Consider the following 18,393-nt stretch of genomic DNA (forward strand, 5'->3'; position numbering starts at 1 on the left):
CTGGTAGTCTCCCTTGATAGATGTGATACCCCTGTTTCTGCTTTTGTTTCAGGCTACTGGGCAGCCATACGAACAATATGCAAAGATGATATTTATGGAGCTAAATGATGCCTGGTCAGAATTTGAAAACCAAGGACAGAAACCCTTGTATTAGGTACTTTCTCAGTCTCCACTACAGACCTGTGCTAGTGCTTGTATAGTCTCTTGTCACAAATGTCACAGATCAACCAAACTCTGGCTGGAAATTCAGAAGTTTCAGAAAACAAAGAGCCTAATACTTATCATGAAGAACAAGAGAAAGGTTTCCTTATGCTTGTTTCAAGAATCCTGAGCTCAAAAGGAACTCTAGCCATCTGGCTTGTCATCTGAGAGCCACAGGGCTACAGTTCCTTGTACCTTTTTTTTTCCCCTTTGGATTCCAGTGGGGTGAGAGAGAACACATTCTGGGAAAAGGTGGGATTGTTCTGTCTCTGACACAGTGTAGCTGGTGAATTTCCTACTTTTTTTTGTGTGTGTGAAATGTGATAATGGCAACACTTCACTTGAGTTCTGTAACTGCTGGTGAAGCCCAGACTTTGATGTATTTTCTTCCTCGGTTTGGATCAAACTTCATCAAATTTAAGTGCTCAGATGTGGTTTAGGCACACTTCTAACAGTCACCATTTGCTGCTTAGTTGCTCATATAGCATAGTATGCCTGAGTAGAGACAAAGCTGAAGCCTGGGTAGATCACTGTGGCAGCTTACTGCTGCTTTATGCATTAATACTGTACTTCACCTCACAGTCCAGCAGTGAAATGTGTGGAAAAAAATTCCTCAGCATCATGGAGTAAGTGTCTTTAAAGCAAACAGCAAGTAATTGATGTTACACAGCACCTTGATGGCTTGTTAAACAACAGTTCTGGGGGACTAGTGAGCTGGGGGGAAGAGTGGTTCTATGTTAGTAGAAGGGAATAATGAGCATGTGCTACATTTCCCATGAGGTTCTCATCAGTAATTTGAAGCCATCAAACAACAGACAATACCCATAAGCTAAAACTCTACTGCAAACTTTTAGAAACTTCCTAGCCTATAGGTAACAGCTCTCCTCCTGAGGATTCAGAAGACTTTTTCCAGCCCACCTGCATCACCTCTATGCCTTTATCAGCTCCAGAGCACTTGCAAAGGCTCCTGGCAAAATGCAACCCATTGCAACTTCACTTTTCAGACCACGGTGTACAAGCTGTCATGCAGACATCTGTGGGCCAGGTCTGATTTTTGAGGTAAATTGTGCAAATTAATGATCTTAGAAGTTTATTATGGACCAAAGCAATAATATCGTAATGAAATATCTTTGATGCTGAAGCATCTTTCCTAGTTCAAAACAAGTTATGCTCTTCACCCCAAATCTGACTTTCTCCTTTTGTAGAATCACTGAAGCTAGCAGTTTGTTTACCAACAATTGTATCTGTATTTGAGCTTTGGAAGGCAGATGTATTGAGAAGATAAGCAGGAAATCATTTCATTTTGCTGCTTGAGGAACAGGTTGCCATCTGATGCGAGTCATTAAAGCTAGTGGTTTTTAAAGACAATCCACTTGTTGCTGCACTTAAATTTTCAAGTGGCAAAACTTTTACTGCAAAGACAGAGTGTCAAAGTACATTGCTTTCTGTATAAAAGTCATCCTTTTGTTGTATTGGTCCATTATTTACTACCATTAATTGAAAATGTGAAACCAACACATAGGTCTCCTTTTATATAAAAGACCTTAAGATAATAGTAACAAACTGGATGTTATTTATTAATGTTTTGATCCAGTATGTGCTTGTCTTATTTAAAGAGATAACTGGAATGTGAATCATGTTCCTGTGATTTGTTGGTTTATTGTTTCTCATTCACATTTGTAGATATTGTGACCTATGCCTATATAATAAAAAGGATCTCATTACTATAATGTACTTTTTTTTTTTTTTTTTAAATAATGGAAACTATGTTAGCTTTGTATCAGGTTTGTCATGGCAAACAACTCTGGATACTCATACGTTCACAAAATGCAAATCCATCATTAAACTTTATCTACCCAAAGAAACCCTACCCCACTTAAACTTTGATTACTTCATCCCTAATGTTTTTATGGGTGCATGAAAGTATTAGGACGTATGTATATCAAAATAGTTAACTAAAAAAAAATTCTTGTCATATCTGGTAGTGACAGAGGTTATCAATGTTCAGGTTTACCGTTTGACTAAATTATTGTAATTTTTGTAAATACAGTATATACTCAATGAAATTGTGACTGGTCTAAAACATTTGTATATACATTAAAAAGCTGAAATGAACACTCACGTATGTTTTGTGCTTGTGAGGGGTAGGGGAACTCTGCCTTCTTGCTTTCAGCACAGGTCAGGGTGGTTTCTCTGTAAATGCTGCATAAACAACACCGTTTCCCTCAGCATTGGGTGGAGACTCCTTCTTTTCTGCACTGCCTGCTGTGTGTGACTCACACCTCTCTGTTCCTGTGGCTCAGGGCTGGCTGGAAGCAGGTATACCCATGCAGGTCACCAGGAACCACTTGCTTGAGACAAATGGCCTTGTTTCTAGAGCCTTGATTTTCCTCAGCAGCAAACAAGCTAAATGGAGAACCCAACTCCTCTTCCTGCAGGTGGTGGGAAGAACAGCTCGGGGTTTAACTTCGAGAAAAGCTCCAGTGGGAAAAGATGCAGTCTTTATTGCTTAAGATAAATACCCTTAACCCAAGTGAAGCACATTAAGTTAGTCTTCTCTTTCTACATTTTCTTTTTTAAATCGAGTTATTTATTGTAGGCCCAAAGGCAGCGTACGTTGGCAGCAGATACAAGTTGGTACTAACATTTCCTAGGTGCTTTTTCAGACCAGCCATGGAGTGAAAGAGGTGACAGCTGAGGCAGGAGCTGCATGGAGGAACCCCCTGTGGGGATGTGGGTCCCGAAGGCTTTGCAAACATCGTGCTTCAAAGCCGTGGCTCTTGGGTCAAAGCCTCACCTTCACGCGATGGAGTCCCAAAGCCTTAGCACTGCCCTATAGGTGTGTGCGCCGTGCTGCGGCCTAGCAGAAATGAGGCGGAGCGACGCCTGCTCCAGACGAGAGATGCAGCCAGCTGGGCCCGTTTTGGGAGACACAAACAGGGTTTTTCAGGAGCAGTCTCCAACTAGTGGTGACTCCAAACTGGGGGTGGCTTTTTGGAACTGCGTTAATACGTACGTCTTAGAGGCACACACAGATGCATGTCTGTATACCAAGGTTAGGCAGCCGCCGCGGCCCGACAGGCGCAGCGCACACCGCCCCGTAACCATGGCGACGGGAGCTCGCGGCCCGGCTGCTTCCCGCCTCCCGCATTAAAGGGCGCACCGCCCCTTCCCGGGTGAGGGTGGAGTAGGCTGGGAGTCGCCTCCATGACGGTGCGGCCCCTTTAAGGCACCCGATCACGTGCTCCGGCAGGGGGTGGGGCTAAGGGCCGGAAGTCTCGCGCCGCCACCTCAGCTGGGCGTCGTTCGGGGCGCTGAGAAGCGGAGCTGCTGCCGCCCGGCCCGCCGGAAACATGGCGGGTATCAAAGGTACCGAGCGCTGCCGGCGCTCCGCCCTGCGGCTCGGGGCTGCTGGGGGTCGTACCGAGCCGCTGCCGGCAGCTGTGAGCTGTTCCGTGCCTGCCAGCTGGCGAAGCGGCCTGGTCGCGCTTCCCTTTCCCTCAGCGGGGCCGGGCGGGAGTGGCGGCCGGTAAGCGCCTCACCGCCTGCCTTGTGCTTTGCAGCTCTCGTGGGGCTGTCCTTCAGCGGAGCCATCGGGCTGACGTTCCTCATGCTGGGCTGCGCCCTGGAGTACTACGGGTGAGCGGGCTGCGTGTCACGAGCCGCCCTCCTGCCTGCTAAGGGGGCTGCCGCTCTCACGACCCAGGCGCTGGGCTCCGCCTGGTGCCTGCTTTCCAGCTGTCGTCCCGACGCTTTGTTGTGGTTAAATAACCCCTTTTTCAACTAGCACCCGTGTTTCCATAAAGATGACTGAAATCAGCGCTCCACTTCCTCAAAGTGACAAATGCCTGCTTGCTCAGCAGTCGTTCTTAACCTCATACAATTCTTTTTGCTTTGTACTTGCCACTGGCACAGCACTGTGGTGTTTGTTGCTTCTCAAAAACAACAGCTTGTTGCTCGTGCCTGTAGGTGACCCTATTCATCCTGACAGGGTTGGACCAGATGGCCTTTCAGGGTCCCTTTCAACTCAGACGATTCTGAGGCTCAGTGCAGGTGCAGCTGCAGGGAGTGCTGGCAGAGATGCATGTGCCGGGGTGTGCTTTCAGAGCTGCCTTGTTTGCAGGCTGGGATTCCTCTCATTTGGAAAAAAACTTTTGGTTCCAATCCTGCCTCTGCCTCCTCTTCCTGATGACTGCAGGTTTTGTGAGGTGATGCCAACGTGAAATACATAATCTGGTTGTGTGACAGAGCAGACCCTGCTCTGTGAGGCCATGGGAGCACCCTTCTGTTGAAAGTTTGTGGTTAAATCACTTAATCTACTTCTCAAACCACAGAGTAGGACTACTGTAATTACTTTTCCTAACGAGAAAATTCACCTAAACTGATACGCTTCTTTTCTTTTTCCCCATCAGTGTTTACTGGCCTATGTTTGTCTTAATATTTTACTTCATCTGCCCCATTCCCCACTTCATTGCCAGAAGAGTAAGCGATGACAGCGACGCAGCCAGCAGTGCCTGCAGGGAGCTGGCGTACTTCTTCACAACTGGAATTGTCGTTTCTGCTTTTGGCTTTCCCATAATCCTTGCGCGGGTCGAAGCGGTAAGTTCTGCCTGCTCGCTCCTCTCGTAAGGAAGCACTTACTGAGCGTAGTCCTTAAGTGTGCTGCTGTTTCTTTCTGAGCCAGGTGAGCCGCGTGCGTCTGTAAATCCTCCCTTTACTTTCCTTGTGATGTTCCTAGATTCTGATGAAAATAACCACTGCTGGGAACTTGCTTATGCTGCTTTTTGACCTTAACAAACGACTTGCATGACTAGAATGTTCGCTTCTAGTTTTGTTGTGGTCCAGTGCAAGATATATTATCTCCTCCTCCATCTCCCACCCTTCTCTGTCATCAGCTCATGCAGCGCGTCTTGCACCATCTTCATTTTTATCTCAGAACGTCTGCTTTCTCCATTTAGGATGCTGGAAACTTGGTGACTGGAGTGTACTATCAGTTAACAGCAAAAAGGCCAAACTTCCAGAACTGTCCTCCTGGTTTTCAAAGCATTTCCCAAGCTTGTGCTTTGTCCCCTCAAATCTGAGGAAATTTCTGCTAGCTTCTTTTCTCTTTGCTTTCTGAACTGCTCTTCAGTGGTGAGATTTTGTCACATTGGTTTCCAAGGCAAAGGACTCCTTTGTTCTGTCTCCCAAGCTGCACAATGGGATGTTTTTTGGTTTTTTTGTATTGTTGTTCTAGTTTGTTTTTCTCCCTTTGGTCTTATTGTTTTGCTTAAGCTTCATATGCTTAGTTTTAATTTAATTTGTGATGCACAATTAACCTGACATCGAGTTTATTGTGGACCTGATAATAGGCAGAACCAGAAATGACCACAAGAGGGAACTCTAGTTCATAGCTGTGTCTTAAGAGTAAATGTTTATTAGGGTAAGCTTAGGTGGGCAGATAGCTGCAGAAAGCTATTTACCTTTAAGGCCAGGTACTGTTTTCTGTGCTTATTACTGGCGTTTACTTGAAAGACAGTCTTTTATTTTTATACATAGTATTTAAAGTAAAGCACTAATCTCAGTGGGCTTTTGTGATTTAGGTCCGTTGTAGCGACTTGTATGACAAGGTAATCATTTTGCTCTAAAATATAGAATTATTAACCTGTCTGTTGAAGTCTTTTATTGTATGAGTAGTTGCTAGTTGAGTGATTAGTACTATAAATTGCAGTATTGATTGCTTGTCCTTTTTCTTCTTGCTGTTAGCACCTTTCTGTAGTATTTCATTTAGTTTATCTTATGCATATGAATAACTGGCCTGAACGAATGTTAAAGAACTGCTTTGATTGTTTCATTTCCTTGCATTTCAGATCAAATGGGGAGCCTGTGGTCTGGTGCTGGCTGGCAATGCAGTCATTTTCCTTACTATTTTAGGCTTTTTTCTTGTGTTTGGTAGAGGAGATGACTTTAGCTGGGAACAGTGGTAGGACCTCACTCCAATGCTGGTAATGTTTTCAGCGTATGTCACCATATGTATACTGTATGTGTGTGTCTGTGTGTATACATTATTACAAATATGTGTGCATATGCATGCAGTTTTACATTCTCACATCCTAACGTGCTTTTTTAAAACGTGTCAGCCAAAGGGGGGAGATCTTTGTGACAGCTCTCCTAACGTATTCAGTAAAAGTTGGGACCACCATTGCACATCTGTCCACAAATAAGTCTGCAAAAACATAAACTGTTTTTACTTGTTTTTCAATATATGTGCATTAATTTCTGCTCTGGTCAGAGTTTCACTGATACATGAGACGTTGATCAGCATGTCTACTTTTTTTTTTCCAAAAACCATATAATTAAAATAGATCAATATAAAGATTATTCTGCTTACTGTTGCTTACCTTGATTGTCTTTCTGCTCTGTTTAAAGATGAATGAGTACTTGCTTTCCACTTGAGTAATTGTAATTCAAATTGTTTTCTTTGATAACAAAAACAAACACAGCGTAGTCCAACTCTTACTACCTAGTGGAAGAAAGAAAACCCTGGTTAGAAACTGATGGTGTTCATTTGGAATCTGTATTCTTTCTTTTCCCTAAGATACGCTGGTTTTGTCGCTCTTCAACTTAATGATTGTGGATATATTTTGGGAATAATCTAATATTTTAGTGCTCAGAGTTGACATTACTTCTCTCATGAAGTCTCACAGAGGAAGAAACTACTCTCAGGACACTTACAGTCACAATACAGCATACAGCTCTGTATTCCTGTGTGTGAAGTGCCTGAATTGCAAGGAAGTGAGTGTTCTGCTGGGCAGGACTTTTCTCCTCCGTTCTCATTGCTTTGGTAACATACTTATTCAAACTGCTCTTTCTTGGCTGTAAGATTGTTATATTAAAACACTATATTTTTATGATGGCATTATCCTAGTAAACATTCTCATAATCTCATTTATAAAACTTAACTTTATTACTGTTTTGACTTGCTGAAGCCTTTGATTTATGGAGGCACGTAATTCTATAAAAATGGATTCTGGTACACCCTTAACTCTAGAGGACACTTCAGTAATCTGCAGAGGAGCAAAGGAAGAGATGTTAGTTTTATTCTTACCTAGGGAAAATGACATAGGGATTCCTGTTTTGTGATGTAAGAAACCAATTTCCTGTGTAGGGTATGTTTTATTATTGAGAGTTCTTCAGATTAGCAGAGGGCAAATGCATGTTTTATAATCTGTGTTAGTTTGTGGCTGACTGCTGTGACCCAGCATAGCTGTGAGGGACCTTCTGCAAGGAGGTGACAGAACCAACTCTGCAAGATGTGGCAGCTTCACTGAGACAGTACCTTTTGCCCACTAGGTTGTATGAGAGTACTTACACTGTTGTCCAAACTCTCATTACTAGTGTACTGCTGAATGGTGTCCTGTGGGTTGTTGTGCAGAGCAGAGGTTAAAAAATCAGTGAATGTTATGTGAGCACTCATACTCTGCCTTTTTTTCATTCTCAGGGCCCTGCTAAAGGGGTACAGAAGTCATTCTGTGGTCCAAATAATGTAGTATCATTCAAATATAGAGTATCTTGGCAAATAATTCTACTATTTGATTAGATGGAAAACTGTTAATTACATATTTTAAGTTTAAACTTCAGACATGTATAAGGTGAGTGCTTCAGTGTTGAGGAATGCTGAGTAGTTGCAGCTGTTACTGAAGTGTGTCTGCAATGTCATTGCTGCCAGAGAAGAGTTAATGTTCTAGCACAGGTTTTCTGGATGCTGGTGCTTCATTGCAGACATAGCAGGAATCTGCTTGTTAAGATGCTGGGTGTGAGCAGGTTGTCTGACTTCAAGTGAAATTTGCCATATACAACTGATTTGTAAAGTCCTGTTCTAATGATTAGGTGAGTTATTTAGAGTAAACATACTTTCTACAGAGGTCCTGCTTTGATTTGTTTTTTTTAAGAATTCAACTTTTTTCCTCTTTACTATGACATTTTTTTTAAATTCAAGTTGGTGAAGTAAAACAACAGTGATATACAACTGAAGTGCCTGATCCTGCACGTATCTGAAGTCTTTGCTAAACATTCCAGTTAACTCCAGTCAAAGTACTTTGTGCTTGCAGCATTAGGTTCTTGAATGTCTTCACTCCTCAGAACTTGTGTACTGAAGGCTGCAGTAGAGGGCTGTAAAGCTTCTCAGTTACCACTGAGGTTTTGCTTTTGAGACAGGTGGAGTAAAGAAAAAAGCTTACGTCAGTTTTTCTTTAATATGAGGAATAGTCATTGTAGAACCTGTTTTCCATCTATTAGTAAATAGCACATGTGTGACAGATAAGGATTGGGATCCAATTGGGGTGCAGGCAGTAAACATGACAATCTAAAGTGAAAAGGAGGGCTAGAAACTTTGGTATAGTGTTGAGGAGGCGTTGCTCCTTGGAAGGTTATTCCATTGCACTGTGTTTCCTTTGGCTGTTGCTGTGGCAGGAAGATACTGAAGGAAGAAAGTGAAGACTTCTGAAGCAGCTGCGTGCACTAATACTTGATGTGAACTTCATGCTGTTTTCACCATGGACGTTTGTTTTAAATTGTTTAACATTTAAAATCATATTTAATGGTGTTTAAGTAATGAAATTCTTCTTTGACCTCTTCAGAAGCAAATTTGCTTGAACGAGTTCGGTGTTTAATAGGGTCAAAAAACCTTCTCAGTGCACCTGGGGTTTTGTTTGCTTGTTTTTACTGAGAGCTTCATTCATTCACACCAACCTGGTGTTCTGATGGCCAGTACTGGGCCTGCTGTCACTATCAGTAGTGATTTACTGTGGTTTCTCTGAAATTATTTCCTTCATGGAATACTATATGTCCAAAGTGCCTTAATTTCAACACTATGCTGATTTTGTGAATGCATATAATGTGGAAATATCATTTTCATAATCAACTGAAGAGCTGTTACTGCATTTTTATAAATCTGCCTTGCGAATTAATCACATTTTCTGTAGTTCACTATGCAGTGCAATTTTTGTAACTTTTGTAAACACTATTCATGTTTTTCTGTGTTTGTCAGGTTCTTGAGATGAAGTATTAAACCATATCCTGCTTTTCTTGAATTGTCTAATAAAACTGAGTAAACATACCCGATGCTCCAGTATTTGTCTCTTAAATTTCAAGAGCTGACAAAAAAGAAAACTCTCCTGTAAGAGGAAGGACACAGAAACAGCGTCTCCAGTGCTTTCAGAATGGTACTGTGGTTGTCAGACACGGGTGCTGCTAATGAGCTGTACAGATGTCTCTTGCTGTTGGTGTTCCCTAACTGGTGAGATAGAATTTTCAAGCAGATCTTGGGGCACTGTGGTGCTTGGGGACTACCTTGCCCCCAGATCCCCTTCATGTTCTTTCTGGAGATGCATAGGAAGTGCCTTGTGGCCATTGGTCCTGCAGAGGTTTTGGTACCTGGCTTCTGGGTCATCAGGATGGCTCATCAATGAGGTTAAAACACAGTGGAATGGATTGCCAGGAGAGGCTGTGGAGCACTGCATTTTGGAGGTATTTAGAACTGACTGGATGTGGTCCCGGGCAACCAGCTCCATACAGCCTGTGTCAAGCAGAGCACTGGGCCAAATGACTTCCAGAAGTCTGTTCCACCCCCAGCCATTCTGTGAACAAATCTCAGAAGCCATGACCTAATTGCAGCAGGGCCAATTAGTTTTATGGCCTCCATTAGAATGTATTGTAGAGGCTGTGTTCAAACATGCCAGTATCTTATCACTTAGCCTGAAAACTGTTATTTGTTTCTTGTATGTGGTGATTCTGTGAGCTTATACTTAACCTCCTCTCCAGATTTAGACACATCCATCAGCACTGGTAGAAGCAGGGATGCAGAGGGCATCAGAGCTCTTTACTTCAATACCCCTGTATTGTCAATGCCCCCTGTAGCTCAGTGGGTGACCTTGTGATCTTGATCCCACCACTGCTTGGGAAAATGAGCCTGCTCAGTTAATTTAATCCAGTTTGTTAAAGCACCCGCCATCAAGAAAAGTAAGCTGTAGCATCTAGATTCTGAGTAGCTGATGGTTTTTGTTTGCAGTAATAATGTTGGCATCTAAGCCTTTCAGAAGATGAGCATACTTTGCATTGGTTAGCTGCTGGCATTGTGCTGTTTAGCAGAACAAATACTTGAGACTGCTATTCTGTGCTGCCTCATCCAACTCATTTGCTACTTACAGAGTATCTTACAGCACTAGATTTTGAACCAGGGGACTTGCTTCAGGAAGAGCTTTATTTAACCTGCTTTTGGATTTGCTAGCGCTATGATATAGGATATAGCTTAACAAGTTTCCTACTTCTCCCACCCTTGTTTTTGTAGCTGCTTGGACAGCTGTTCTCTGTCAACTTAGATGGGAAATCAAAATGAGATGCAGAAGAATCTTGCACTGATTTTGCAGTTGGTTCAGTCCTTTAAGCTTGTAAACTTCCTAACTAATTATGTCTTTGGGTAACTTTCTAAAATCTTAAGCAGACTTTAAATCCATGAAGTGAGTCTAAGCTCATCAGCGCCCAGGAGTTAACCAAACTTGTCCTGGTAACACAGGCTGTTGCTGTTAAACTATGTAAAATTATGTAAAGCTCTGAAATGATCTCTTTAACTCTGATCTCGGTTGTTAATGCTGCTTTTAAGATACTGCATCATTTACTCTGCAGGGATTGTTTCTGCTCTATGTTAATGGATGAGAAGCCTATTTCATTAGGCTGGATGCACACCAGGTACTAACGACTAATTGATTTGTTTAAGTGGTCCTTGCAAATACGTGACTGGTGTGTAATTGAGAGCTTTACAGGGGAGAGTCTTGTGATAAAATATGGAAGGGAGCATTAACTGCTGAGTTATGATTAAATTTTAAAGATCAACTGGACACTCCTAGAGAAACATTTTCTCCATCGGCCTGGTATTTATCCTGTATTTACCCCTTGCTTGTTGTTTTGCTTTTGCTCTTTGTGGTGAGGTTTATTTCAGTTGTGCCTCTCTTCCTGGGAGTTCTTTTCAAAAGTTGGTTCCAGCTGTGTATGTCCCAGGGCTAGGAGTTCAGCTGGAGGTGTTTTGAAATCACTGCTCTCCTTAGATGAGTTCTACATGCTGACCAGTATTGAGGGTGCTGCTTCTTTCTAATGGCTCAGTCTGAATGTTCAGGTTGGTTGCTCTCTGCTTCCTCTGCTATGAAGGGGATCAGTCCTGGTCTGCGTGTGCATGCAGCATTCTTCCTGCTGTCCTGTACCTGGAGGGCCTCTTGGGGGAATATGGAGATAGGCTCTCCCTGCGCCCTAACTGTTACGTGAAACGGGGAGGGTTATTTTCATAGTGAGACTACAACTATAGCTTTGTTTATTGCAGTATTTTATGTATAATTAACATAATTGTGCATAATCAAACAAGATACAATCTCACTTTAGAGTCTTCACATTTAGGAAGATTGCCTTCCTATGAAACATGCTTACAATGTTGTTGTCTATTATTAAAATGAAAAATTTTGAGTAAGTGGTTACAGCAGCCCTCCTGGTGGAGAATAAGGTCTACTTAGTAAGTGCTGAGGCTCACGCAGAGCTGGAGGTGACAGCAGATGTTGGTGTCTGCAGGGCAGGAGGTCAGCTGAGGCTATCCATGTCTGTGCATTTGTTTTTATCACTTGCTTTGAGCCGCTTTTTCCAGCATGCTGGCAGAGTTGCTTTAATTTTCTTGATCAACATGAATAAATGACACTGTGCTTGGATGTTTGTTTGCTAGAGGATTTGGAAAGAAGTTAAAACGGTATTTATCATGCTCTACAAAGCATATGTTTGAAATAAGAGGATTGATCATGACATTTGTGTGTTTTGCTTACCCTTTGTTTTGACTATTTAAATTGGGCTTGTGATTTTGTTATTCATTTAATTCCTGCCTGAGACTGGTATTTAACAATATAATAGGGGCCTTTGTTACCAGCTTTCCATCTAAAAAAATGGCCTTTGCACAACATAAAAACAAAAGCCGCAGTAGTTGTAACTTATGGCTGCTGACCAAGTCCTTCCTTTTTGAAGCTGGTGGGAATTTGCTATTTGGGTCAGCGGGGCAGGGAAGCAGGGATCCAAGAGGGCTGCTGCTGTTAGTTGCTGAAGCCTTAATGTCGAAGGGCAACCTGGGAGGGAGCTCATGAGTCACTTCCCTGAAATAGATTGTCCATCTTGTTGGAGTGTTTGTTGCTTCTGGCTGCACTGACAGGGAACACGGGTAATGTTGGTACAGACATCCATATGCCTGTGTTTCAACAGAGGGCACTTTATTCCAGGAGAGGATTTCACAGCCTGTCCTTGTTTTCAGTGACACAGTTCGTGTCACTCTGCACAACTGGTCTTTCTTTGATGTTCTGCTTTTCCTAATAGTATAAGTGCTGAAGTTTGCAGTGAGGGGTTAGGATGTTTTAAGACAAGCACATGAAAATAAAACGATTCCTCATTAAATACATTTTGAAGGGGAATTTTGCTCCTAGTTTAATTTTAAAATACTAAGACATGTAGAATAGGTACCATGCATGCATAAAGTGACTTCTAACTTTTGAATCAAATGATACAAAATAATATACCTTAGGCAGTCCAGAGCATGCTATTTCTTCTATTCAAAGAATATACTGTCTTTTCAAGGAAGACTGCACACTTAACAAGTATTTTGCTGTTAATCGAAATCTATAGCAGAACACATTAGGTTGCAAGGCTTTTAAAATAGCTAGATAGATTAATTAGAAACAATCATTTCAAAACGTAGAGTCTCCTAAGTGTGTAAAGTCAATTAGGATTTAGCAAGTAGCCTCAGTTAGGATTCAGATGGTTCAAACTCCTTCAGATACCTAACAAGCAATGCAGGTGTCTGTTCCTCTCCCTATTTAGGAGAGGATTATTAATCTGTTTGGCCTTTATCTCACAGGGTCCAGCCCTACAGGGAAGGCAGAATGTTCCAGCTCCAAAAGGGCTGAGCTGGAGCCTGTCCTGGCTCCAGCTTTCATCCTGCCCCTTGGGGTTAGAGGTCCCAGCTCCTGGCTCCAGCCTTCATGCCGCCCCTTGGGGTTGCTCAGAAGCCCCCAGATCCCTCATCTAACTGTGGCCTACGTGTGGGCCCTGCTCCATGTGTCTCATTAACAAACAAAGCCAACCCAGAGCAACCCTCCCAAAGATTGCTGGCATTTCCAGTTTCTCTGGAATAAGGGAGTGAATGTTATACTCCCACAGCCAGCAATTACAGCCAATTCTTGCTTCTCTGCCCTGGTGGGACCGAGCTATTGTCAACTCTGGGAGTCACAAGAAGACAGCCAAGCCAAGAGTAAGTTGCACATTTGAAAATACTCCACAAACACTGATTTATCGGTGGTATTAACAAGGTAGAAAGCAGGGCAGGCAAGTGGCCTGAGATGGCTACTTCTTTAATACAGAGATAGTTTGGGTGACTGTAATTTGTGTGAGTGGTATCTGAGAGTTGCACATAATGGTTTGTCTTGTGGTGCAGAATGCTATCTGTTTTAGTCCTGTTTCAAACGTGTTAATGAACCGAAGGGCTTGGTTAGAAGGACAAAGTGAATTGCCCAGGAGGTCCCTTGGGATTCAGTGGGCATTCAGAGCCAATTTTTACATTCAGTAAGGCCAGACAGAACAGATACATGGGTAGCCTTGAGACTGAGTTCTAGTTTCCAGAGAAATTAGCACATTCTCTTGAGAAATTACTTTTTTGAGCAGATATAAATGTAAGATAAATCCAGTATTGCTGAACAAGGCCAATAATCACTCAATTGCAGTGCATTTCATTGGTCCTATCCCAGCACTACTGGTGTAGCAGAAGCTTCTAGGTGGCTTTGAAGAAAGCAGAGAGTAATTACACCAACAGACAGAAATAACCATAAAGCTGCTTTGTGTGGATCACTTACAAGTAGATCCTGAACTTTCTGACTCTGTAAAAGGCTTTGTGTAAGTCCATCGAGGGCAAACCCATCATTCGTCCATCTGCCTGTCTGACGTTCAAGTGGCTGTTTTATTGTGTACATCTCTGCTGTGTTACAGTGTGAGGTATTAGGAGTCAGTGAAGCTAATTGTATTCTTGGCACTAAATCTCTTTGGTAATGCACAGGTAATAAGGAAGTCTGTAGGTAAACTCGTTATGAGGTCAGTCAATGTGTGTTTTCCTGCAGCGCTTTCAGTAATCACATTAACTTGATAGCATTTCCTTGGCTTTCTGAAAACTTTTAAATTGCAGAAAGAGGCCATTTGTTATTGCTGTTTTCACTCAGATGGCGTGTGGGAACTAGATGTAGGCTGTTCTGTTCACTTCTGAACATCAAAACTTCCTACCCCAAGCCAACCCTTTTAAGTTAGTTTTGGTAATTGTGCTCAGTAGCCTATTTTCTCTGTCTTTAACCCACTGACAAAGAAAGTGGAATGGTGGAAACGAAAAGTGAGCAGAGAGGGGGAAAAGGCAACTGGTGCTAACTGGGGTGACCCACGTGTGCTGTGGCATCAGCCATTCCCTTGTCCTACAGTCGCATGGGTGATGGAACAATGCTGCATTAAATATGACCTGTCCGAAGTGAATAATCAAATGAGACCTGCATTTGACATGCTTCAAGTGGAGATCTTTTGGATAAAATACCTAATCAGTAAGGGAGAATCTTGACGTTTGGAGACACAGAGTACCTTGAATGTGCAAAACAAAGGACTATGACTGTTCAGATGGGGAAAGATCAGAACATGTTCTGTTGCTGGATCTCCTCTTTTGCTTCAAACTAGTTTTGTAAGGACAGCCCTTTCTGGTCTGTGCCCAGCTCGGTGTTTCTGTTTCTCAGGGTGGAATGACTCGTGTTGATTCCTTGTGATCCAGATTTTTAGGTTTGCCAGTATTTGTGTGGATCTTTCCCAGTGGAAACCAGCATAAGAGGGCTGGCTGCTGCCCATTCCTCTCATCTTCTCCAGCAGCGTCAGCAGGGACTTAGTCTATACCTCCTGACGCAGAAGCAAGAGCACTTTGCAAAGGGAGGTAATGCTGGCTGAGGGAATATTTCCTATGGGAATGAAACGTGCCATACAGATCATCTCTCTCCCTAAGGGCCTCCGTGTATCACTGTACCCTGAACCTAGTCTACAAGACACTGCAGCCTGGGTTTATGATAGGAAACAGCTGTCTGATTCAGTGCCTGCTGGCTTGGTGCCTGCCTCCCAGTGCTCCAATTTTTGCTATGGAGGGCAAAATGTACAAAATCCTTTGTCACTGGCAGAAGAGCTCTCACCAGCCTGAAGTGCGAGGGCTTAGCACTGCTCCTGCTGGCAGCTTGAGCCCCTTCATGAGGACATCATGCTCTGTTTTTGCTGTGGCTCTGCCTTTCTATTTACCCTTTCCCTCTTATCAGAATCCCATACTCTTCATTCACACCTCCTCTGTGCCAGGATTATCTATACACATTTCTGCCCTGGTGGGATCCATCTGCTTATTGTTCCACCTTCTTTCTGTATCTGGCCCTTCCTAGCCTCCTTTTCCCTATCTTCCCACCACACACTGTTTTGATACTCTGTTTTGTTGTTTTTTTTTCCCATGCTATTTTCCCATGCTGCTCCTTCCTTCGCATTCATTATTATTTGCCTAGAAAGGAAATCATGAAGAACATCAACATATCAGCATGGAAAGCGGTCCACCCATTCCCTTTTTTCTCTTATTTTTTTTATTCCACTCTGTGCTTCTGATTTCCTTCCAAAACTATTGGCTACTCGTGTTGGAATAGTCCCTGATGTTTTGAAATTGTCAGATCTGGCTCTGAGAAGTTACTGAGACAGAAATGCCTTCACTGCTGAACATAATGTCTCAGCCACCCAGTACATCTGGTTTTGGGATGCATGTGAGTTGTGCTCTCTAAAAGGTCTTGACCACAGTACATCTTAGTATGGATGACATAGTGCCAGATTTTGGAGACTAAGGCACAGGTCCCAAAGGTTAGATGCCAAGTTCCCACTAAAATTACTGCCTGAAGGTGTGGTTTAGAGCAGCACTGGAAAGCTAGTAGCTGTAAATTGGACGTAGTGTGTAATGAGTTTGCTCAATACTTGCATGAAATCTGATTTGTCGAGTTTTCTTTGTTGCAGCTACTTTGGGACAAATAGCACAATTTTGTACATGCTAGGAAAAAGAAGCATATCATTTGTAGAGACTCAGTTATGAAGTGGATCCAAATATGAACACCCTGCAGAAGATTCTAAGGCTGCGTTAACTTGATGAAGGGCAGCTGCCTAAAAAGCCCCATGAAATCAATTAATAGTCGCTTGACAAAGCACATGAAATAAAACTTACTGCTGAGCTGGGGCAGCAAATGTGAGATGGTGCTTCTGAGACACAGGAATTCAACTCGCTGCAGATTCCAGGTATGAACCAAGCAGTATGTGACAACCAGGCCACTGTATTGGGCTGCCACAGTGTGTTGTGCTGGCTGCTGTGCCGAAGCCGAGTTCTCCCTGCCCTGAAAAAAGAGCATATTCATCTTGGCATCACAAAATGATCTGCAGCTATTGCCAGGATTTTATCTGTATTTAACCATGAGCAGCAGTGGGTGTTACTGATTGTCGTGAATGCATGCAGTGTATGTACTGCTGCGATCTGCTCAATTTACTCTTGGCCTTGACACTCAGAAGTGATGCACCCATTCCAAACACATAGCAATTAAGTCTTTTCTGTGCATAGTGTATTCTAGTCATGTAGAATGTGTTCACAGAGCCCCCAGGGAGCTTGTGGCTTAATCACTGTATTTACATGGCATTGACTCAATATTGTACAAGCTGCATAAGGCAGATGGGTTCCACCTGGAGGAATCAATGGTTGCAGAGACTGCGCAGTGTGACAGTCCATCTGAACACTCAACCTTCATGCTAATCTCTTCCTCTCTCTTCATTTTAAAAAGAATTCTGCCTAAATATCAATTCACACAGAGGTGTTCTTCCTTTGTACTCCTTGTGTTACGTTAGAGGTAGTGATTAGGACAGTATGGACTGATATTAGGCTAATTAAATATCTTGATGGCTTAGGAATTGGTTTGAAGAGGAATTACCTGTGCAGTTTTATGGCTTTTTTTTCTTTCTTAAAGAATAAAATATGATAAGTGGTTTATGAAAGCATTGGCCCTTAAATTATAAGAACTATTGAAAAAGGAATTTTAACCATAAACAGAGTTTAACAATGAAATGATTCTCAGATCCTTTCAGTCTTCAGATGCTTTGATCTGGAGGTGATCTTCACTGTCTGGTGGTCTGGTAGTACTCTTAGTGGTATGTCCTGATTTCTGTGCCAGGTAGATGTGCCAAAGGACATTGGTTGTTTTGCTTCTTCTCTCCTTTTTTTTTTTGTACTGCTGTAAAAAGACCTCTTAAGCTACACTGGATGGACATATGGTGCTTTCCTTTTTTCAAGAAGAATAATGCATCTGGAAAAAGTTAGGAAAATTATATGGCATGTGTGACTTTCAACATTTCCCCCTTATTTAGGACAACTTTTCCTATTTGGAATTGTGGGATAAGGCGGGTGAGGATCTTTCTACCCATACTCTAGCTTTGCCTGCTTTCAGCAAATAGTGGCACTTTCACGTATTATGGGCATGAAGTGGGTAGGGTTTGTTTTATTCCTGGCATGAAATTCATCACTGATGCATAAACATTTGAAGTACAATCCTTCTTCCACTGCCAAAAACACAAAAGTAGCCTCAGTTTATACTAGACCACTGTTGCCTTCAATGCACAAATGTTGCACTGAACAACGTGCAAACCTTTTACCAGGACTAGAGGTGTTTGTGTTGCTAAAAGGCCTTTTTTTTTTTCCCCAGGGTATTTTGTAGAGTATCTCCTTACTTTCTCTTCTTCACCATTTATCTATCTCACATTTTGTGAATTCAAAGCCTCTGTGCTGGATGACACATTAAGCTTAGATTGGTGCCAGGTTTTATAAAGCAATTCTGGAGACAGATTTCTTTCTCCTTTGCACATGAAGATGTAGTGGTGTTTACCTTCTTGTCAGTGAAATGTAGTTGAGCAGTACTGTCATCCTGGCAGGGATTACAGTGATAATAGCCCACACAGCGCTCCTCTTCTGAACCAAAAGCAAATTCTGATTTTGCCTAGCTATAGCATCAGCAAAGACTAAATTTGTGTGATAAGCAGTGTTTTGGCTGTGGCACAGTTCTGTTTGTT

The 18,393-nt window shown here is 42.5% G+C and overlaps 2 protein-coding genes and 1 long non-coding RNA gene across 7 annotated transcripts in view; 2 read left to right on the top strand and 1 right to left on the bottom strand.

Moving 5' to 3' along the window:
- DNAJC6 (DnaJ heat shock protein family (Hsp40) member C6) overlaps window positions 1-2,316 on the top strand; it is a 40,004-nt gene extending 37,688 nt beyond the window's left edge. For all 4 annotated transcript variants that reach the window (XM_046944520.1, XM_015291027.4, XM_015291026.4 and 1 more), the window contains one exon: window positions 53-2,316. In XM_046944520.1, the coding sequence (XP_046800476.1) occupies window positions 53-154 (102 nt within the window). In that variant the 3' untranslated portion in view covers window positions 155-2,316. The remainder of the gene's footprint in view (window positions 1-52) is intronic.
- Window positions 1-3,303, bottom strand: part of LOC107054017 — a 36,567-nt gene extending 33,264 nt beyond the window's left edge. For both annotated transcript variants that reach the window (XR_003076413.3, XR_006939990.1), the window contains exon 1: window positions 2,324-3,303. This is a non-coding gene — a long non-coding RNA (uncharacterized LOC107054017). The remainder of the gene's footprint in view (window positions 1-2,323) is intronic.
- A 186-nt stretch (window positions 3,304-3,489) lies between these two features.
- On the top strand, window positions 3,490-9,298 carry LEPROT (leptin receptor overlapping transcript). Its single transcript, NM_001007958.2, has 4 exons — window positions 3,490-3,570; window positions 3,765-3,840; window positions 4,614-4,800; window positions 6,051-9,298. Exons 1-4 carry the CDS (start codon window positions 3,555-3,557, stop codon window positions 6,165-6,167), a joined length of 396 nt encoding a protein of 131 aa, NP_001007959.1. The 5' UTR covers window positions 3,490-3,554; the 3' UTR covers window positions 6,168-9,298.
- Window positions 9,299-18,393: the final 9,095 nt, after the last annotated feature.

Source organism: Gallus gallus, chromosome 8, assembly GCF_016699485.2.
Source record: "Gallus gallus isolate bGalGal1 chromosome 8, bGalGal1.mat.broiler.GRCg7b, whole genome shotgun sequence".
Classification (NCBI taxonomy): Eukaryota; Metazoa; Chordata; class Aves; order Galliformes; family Phasianidae; genus Gallus; species Gallus gallus.

Bases quoted from the DNA above. Each gene is read 5' to 3' on its own strand.
- LEPROT (NM_001007958.2), top strand. The intron at 3,841-4,613 runs GTGAGCGGGCTG...TTTCCCCATCAG, and splicing joins TGCGCCCTGGAGTACTACGG to TGTTTACTGGCCTATGTTTG. The intron at 4,801-6,050 runs GTAAGTTCTGCC...CTTGCATTTCAG, and splicing joins TCCTTGCGCGGGTCGAAGCG to ATCAAATGGGGAGCCTGTGG.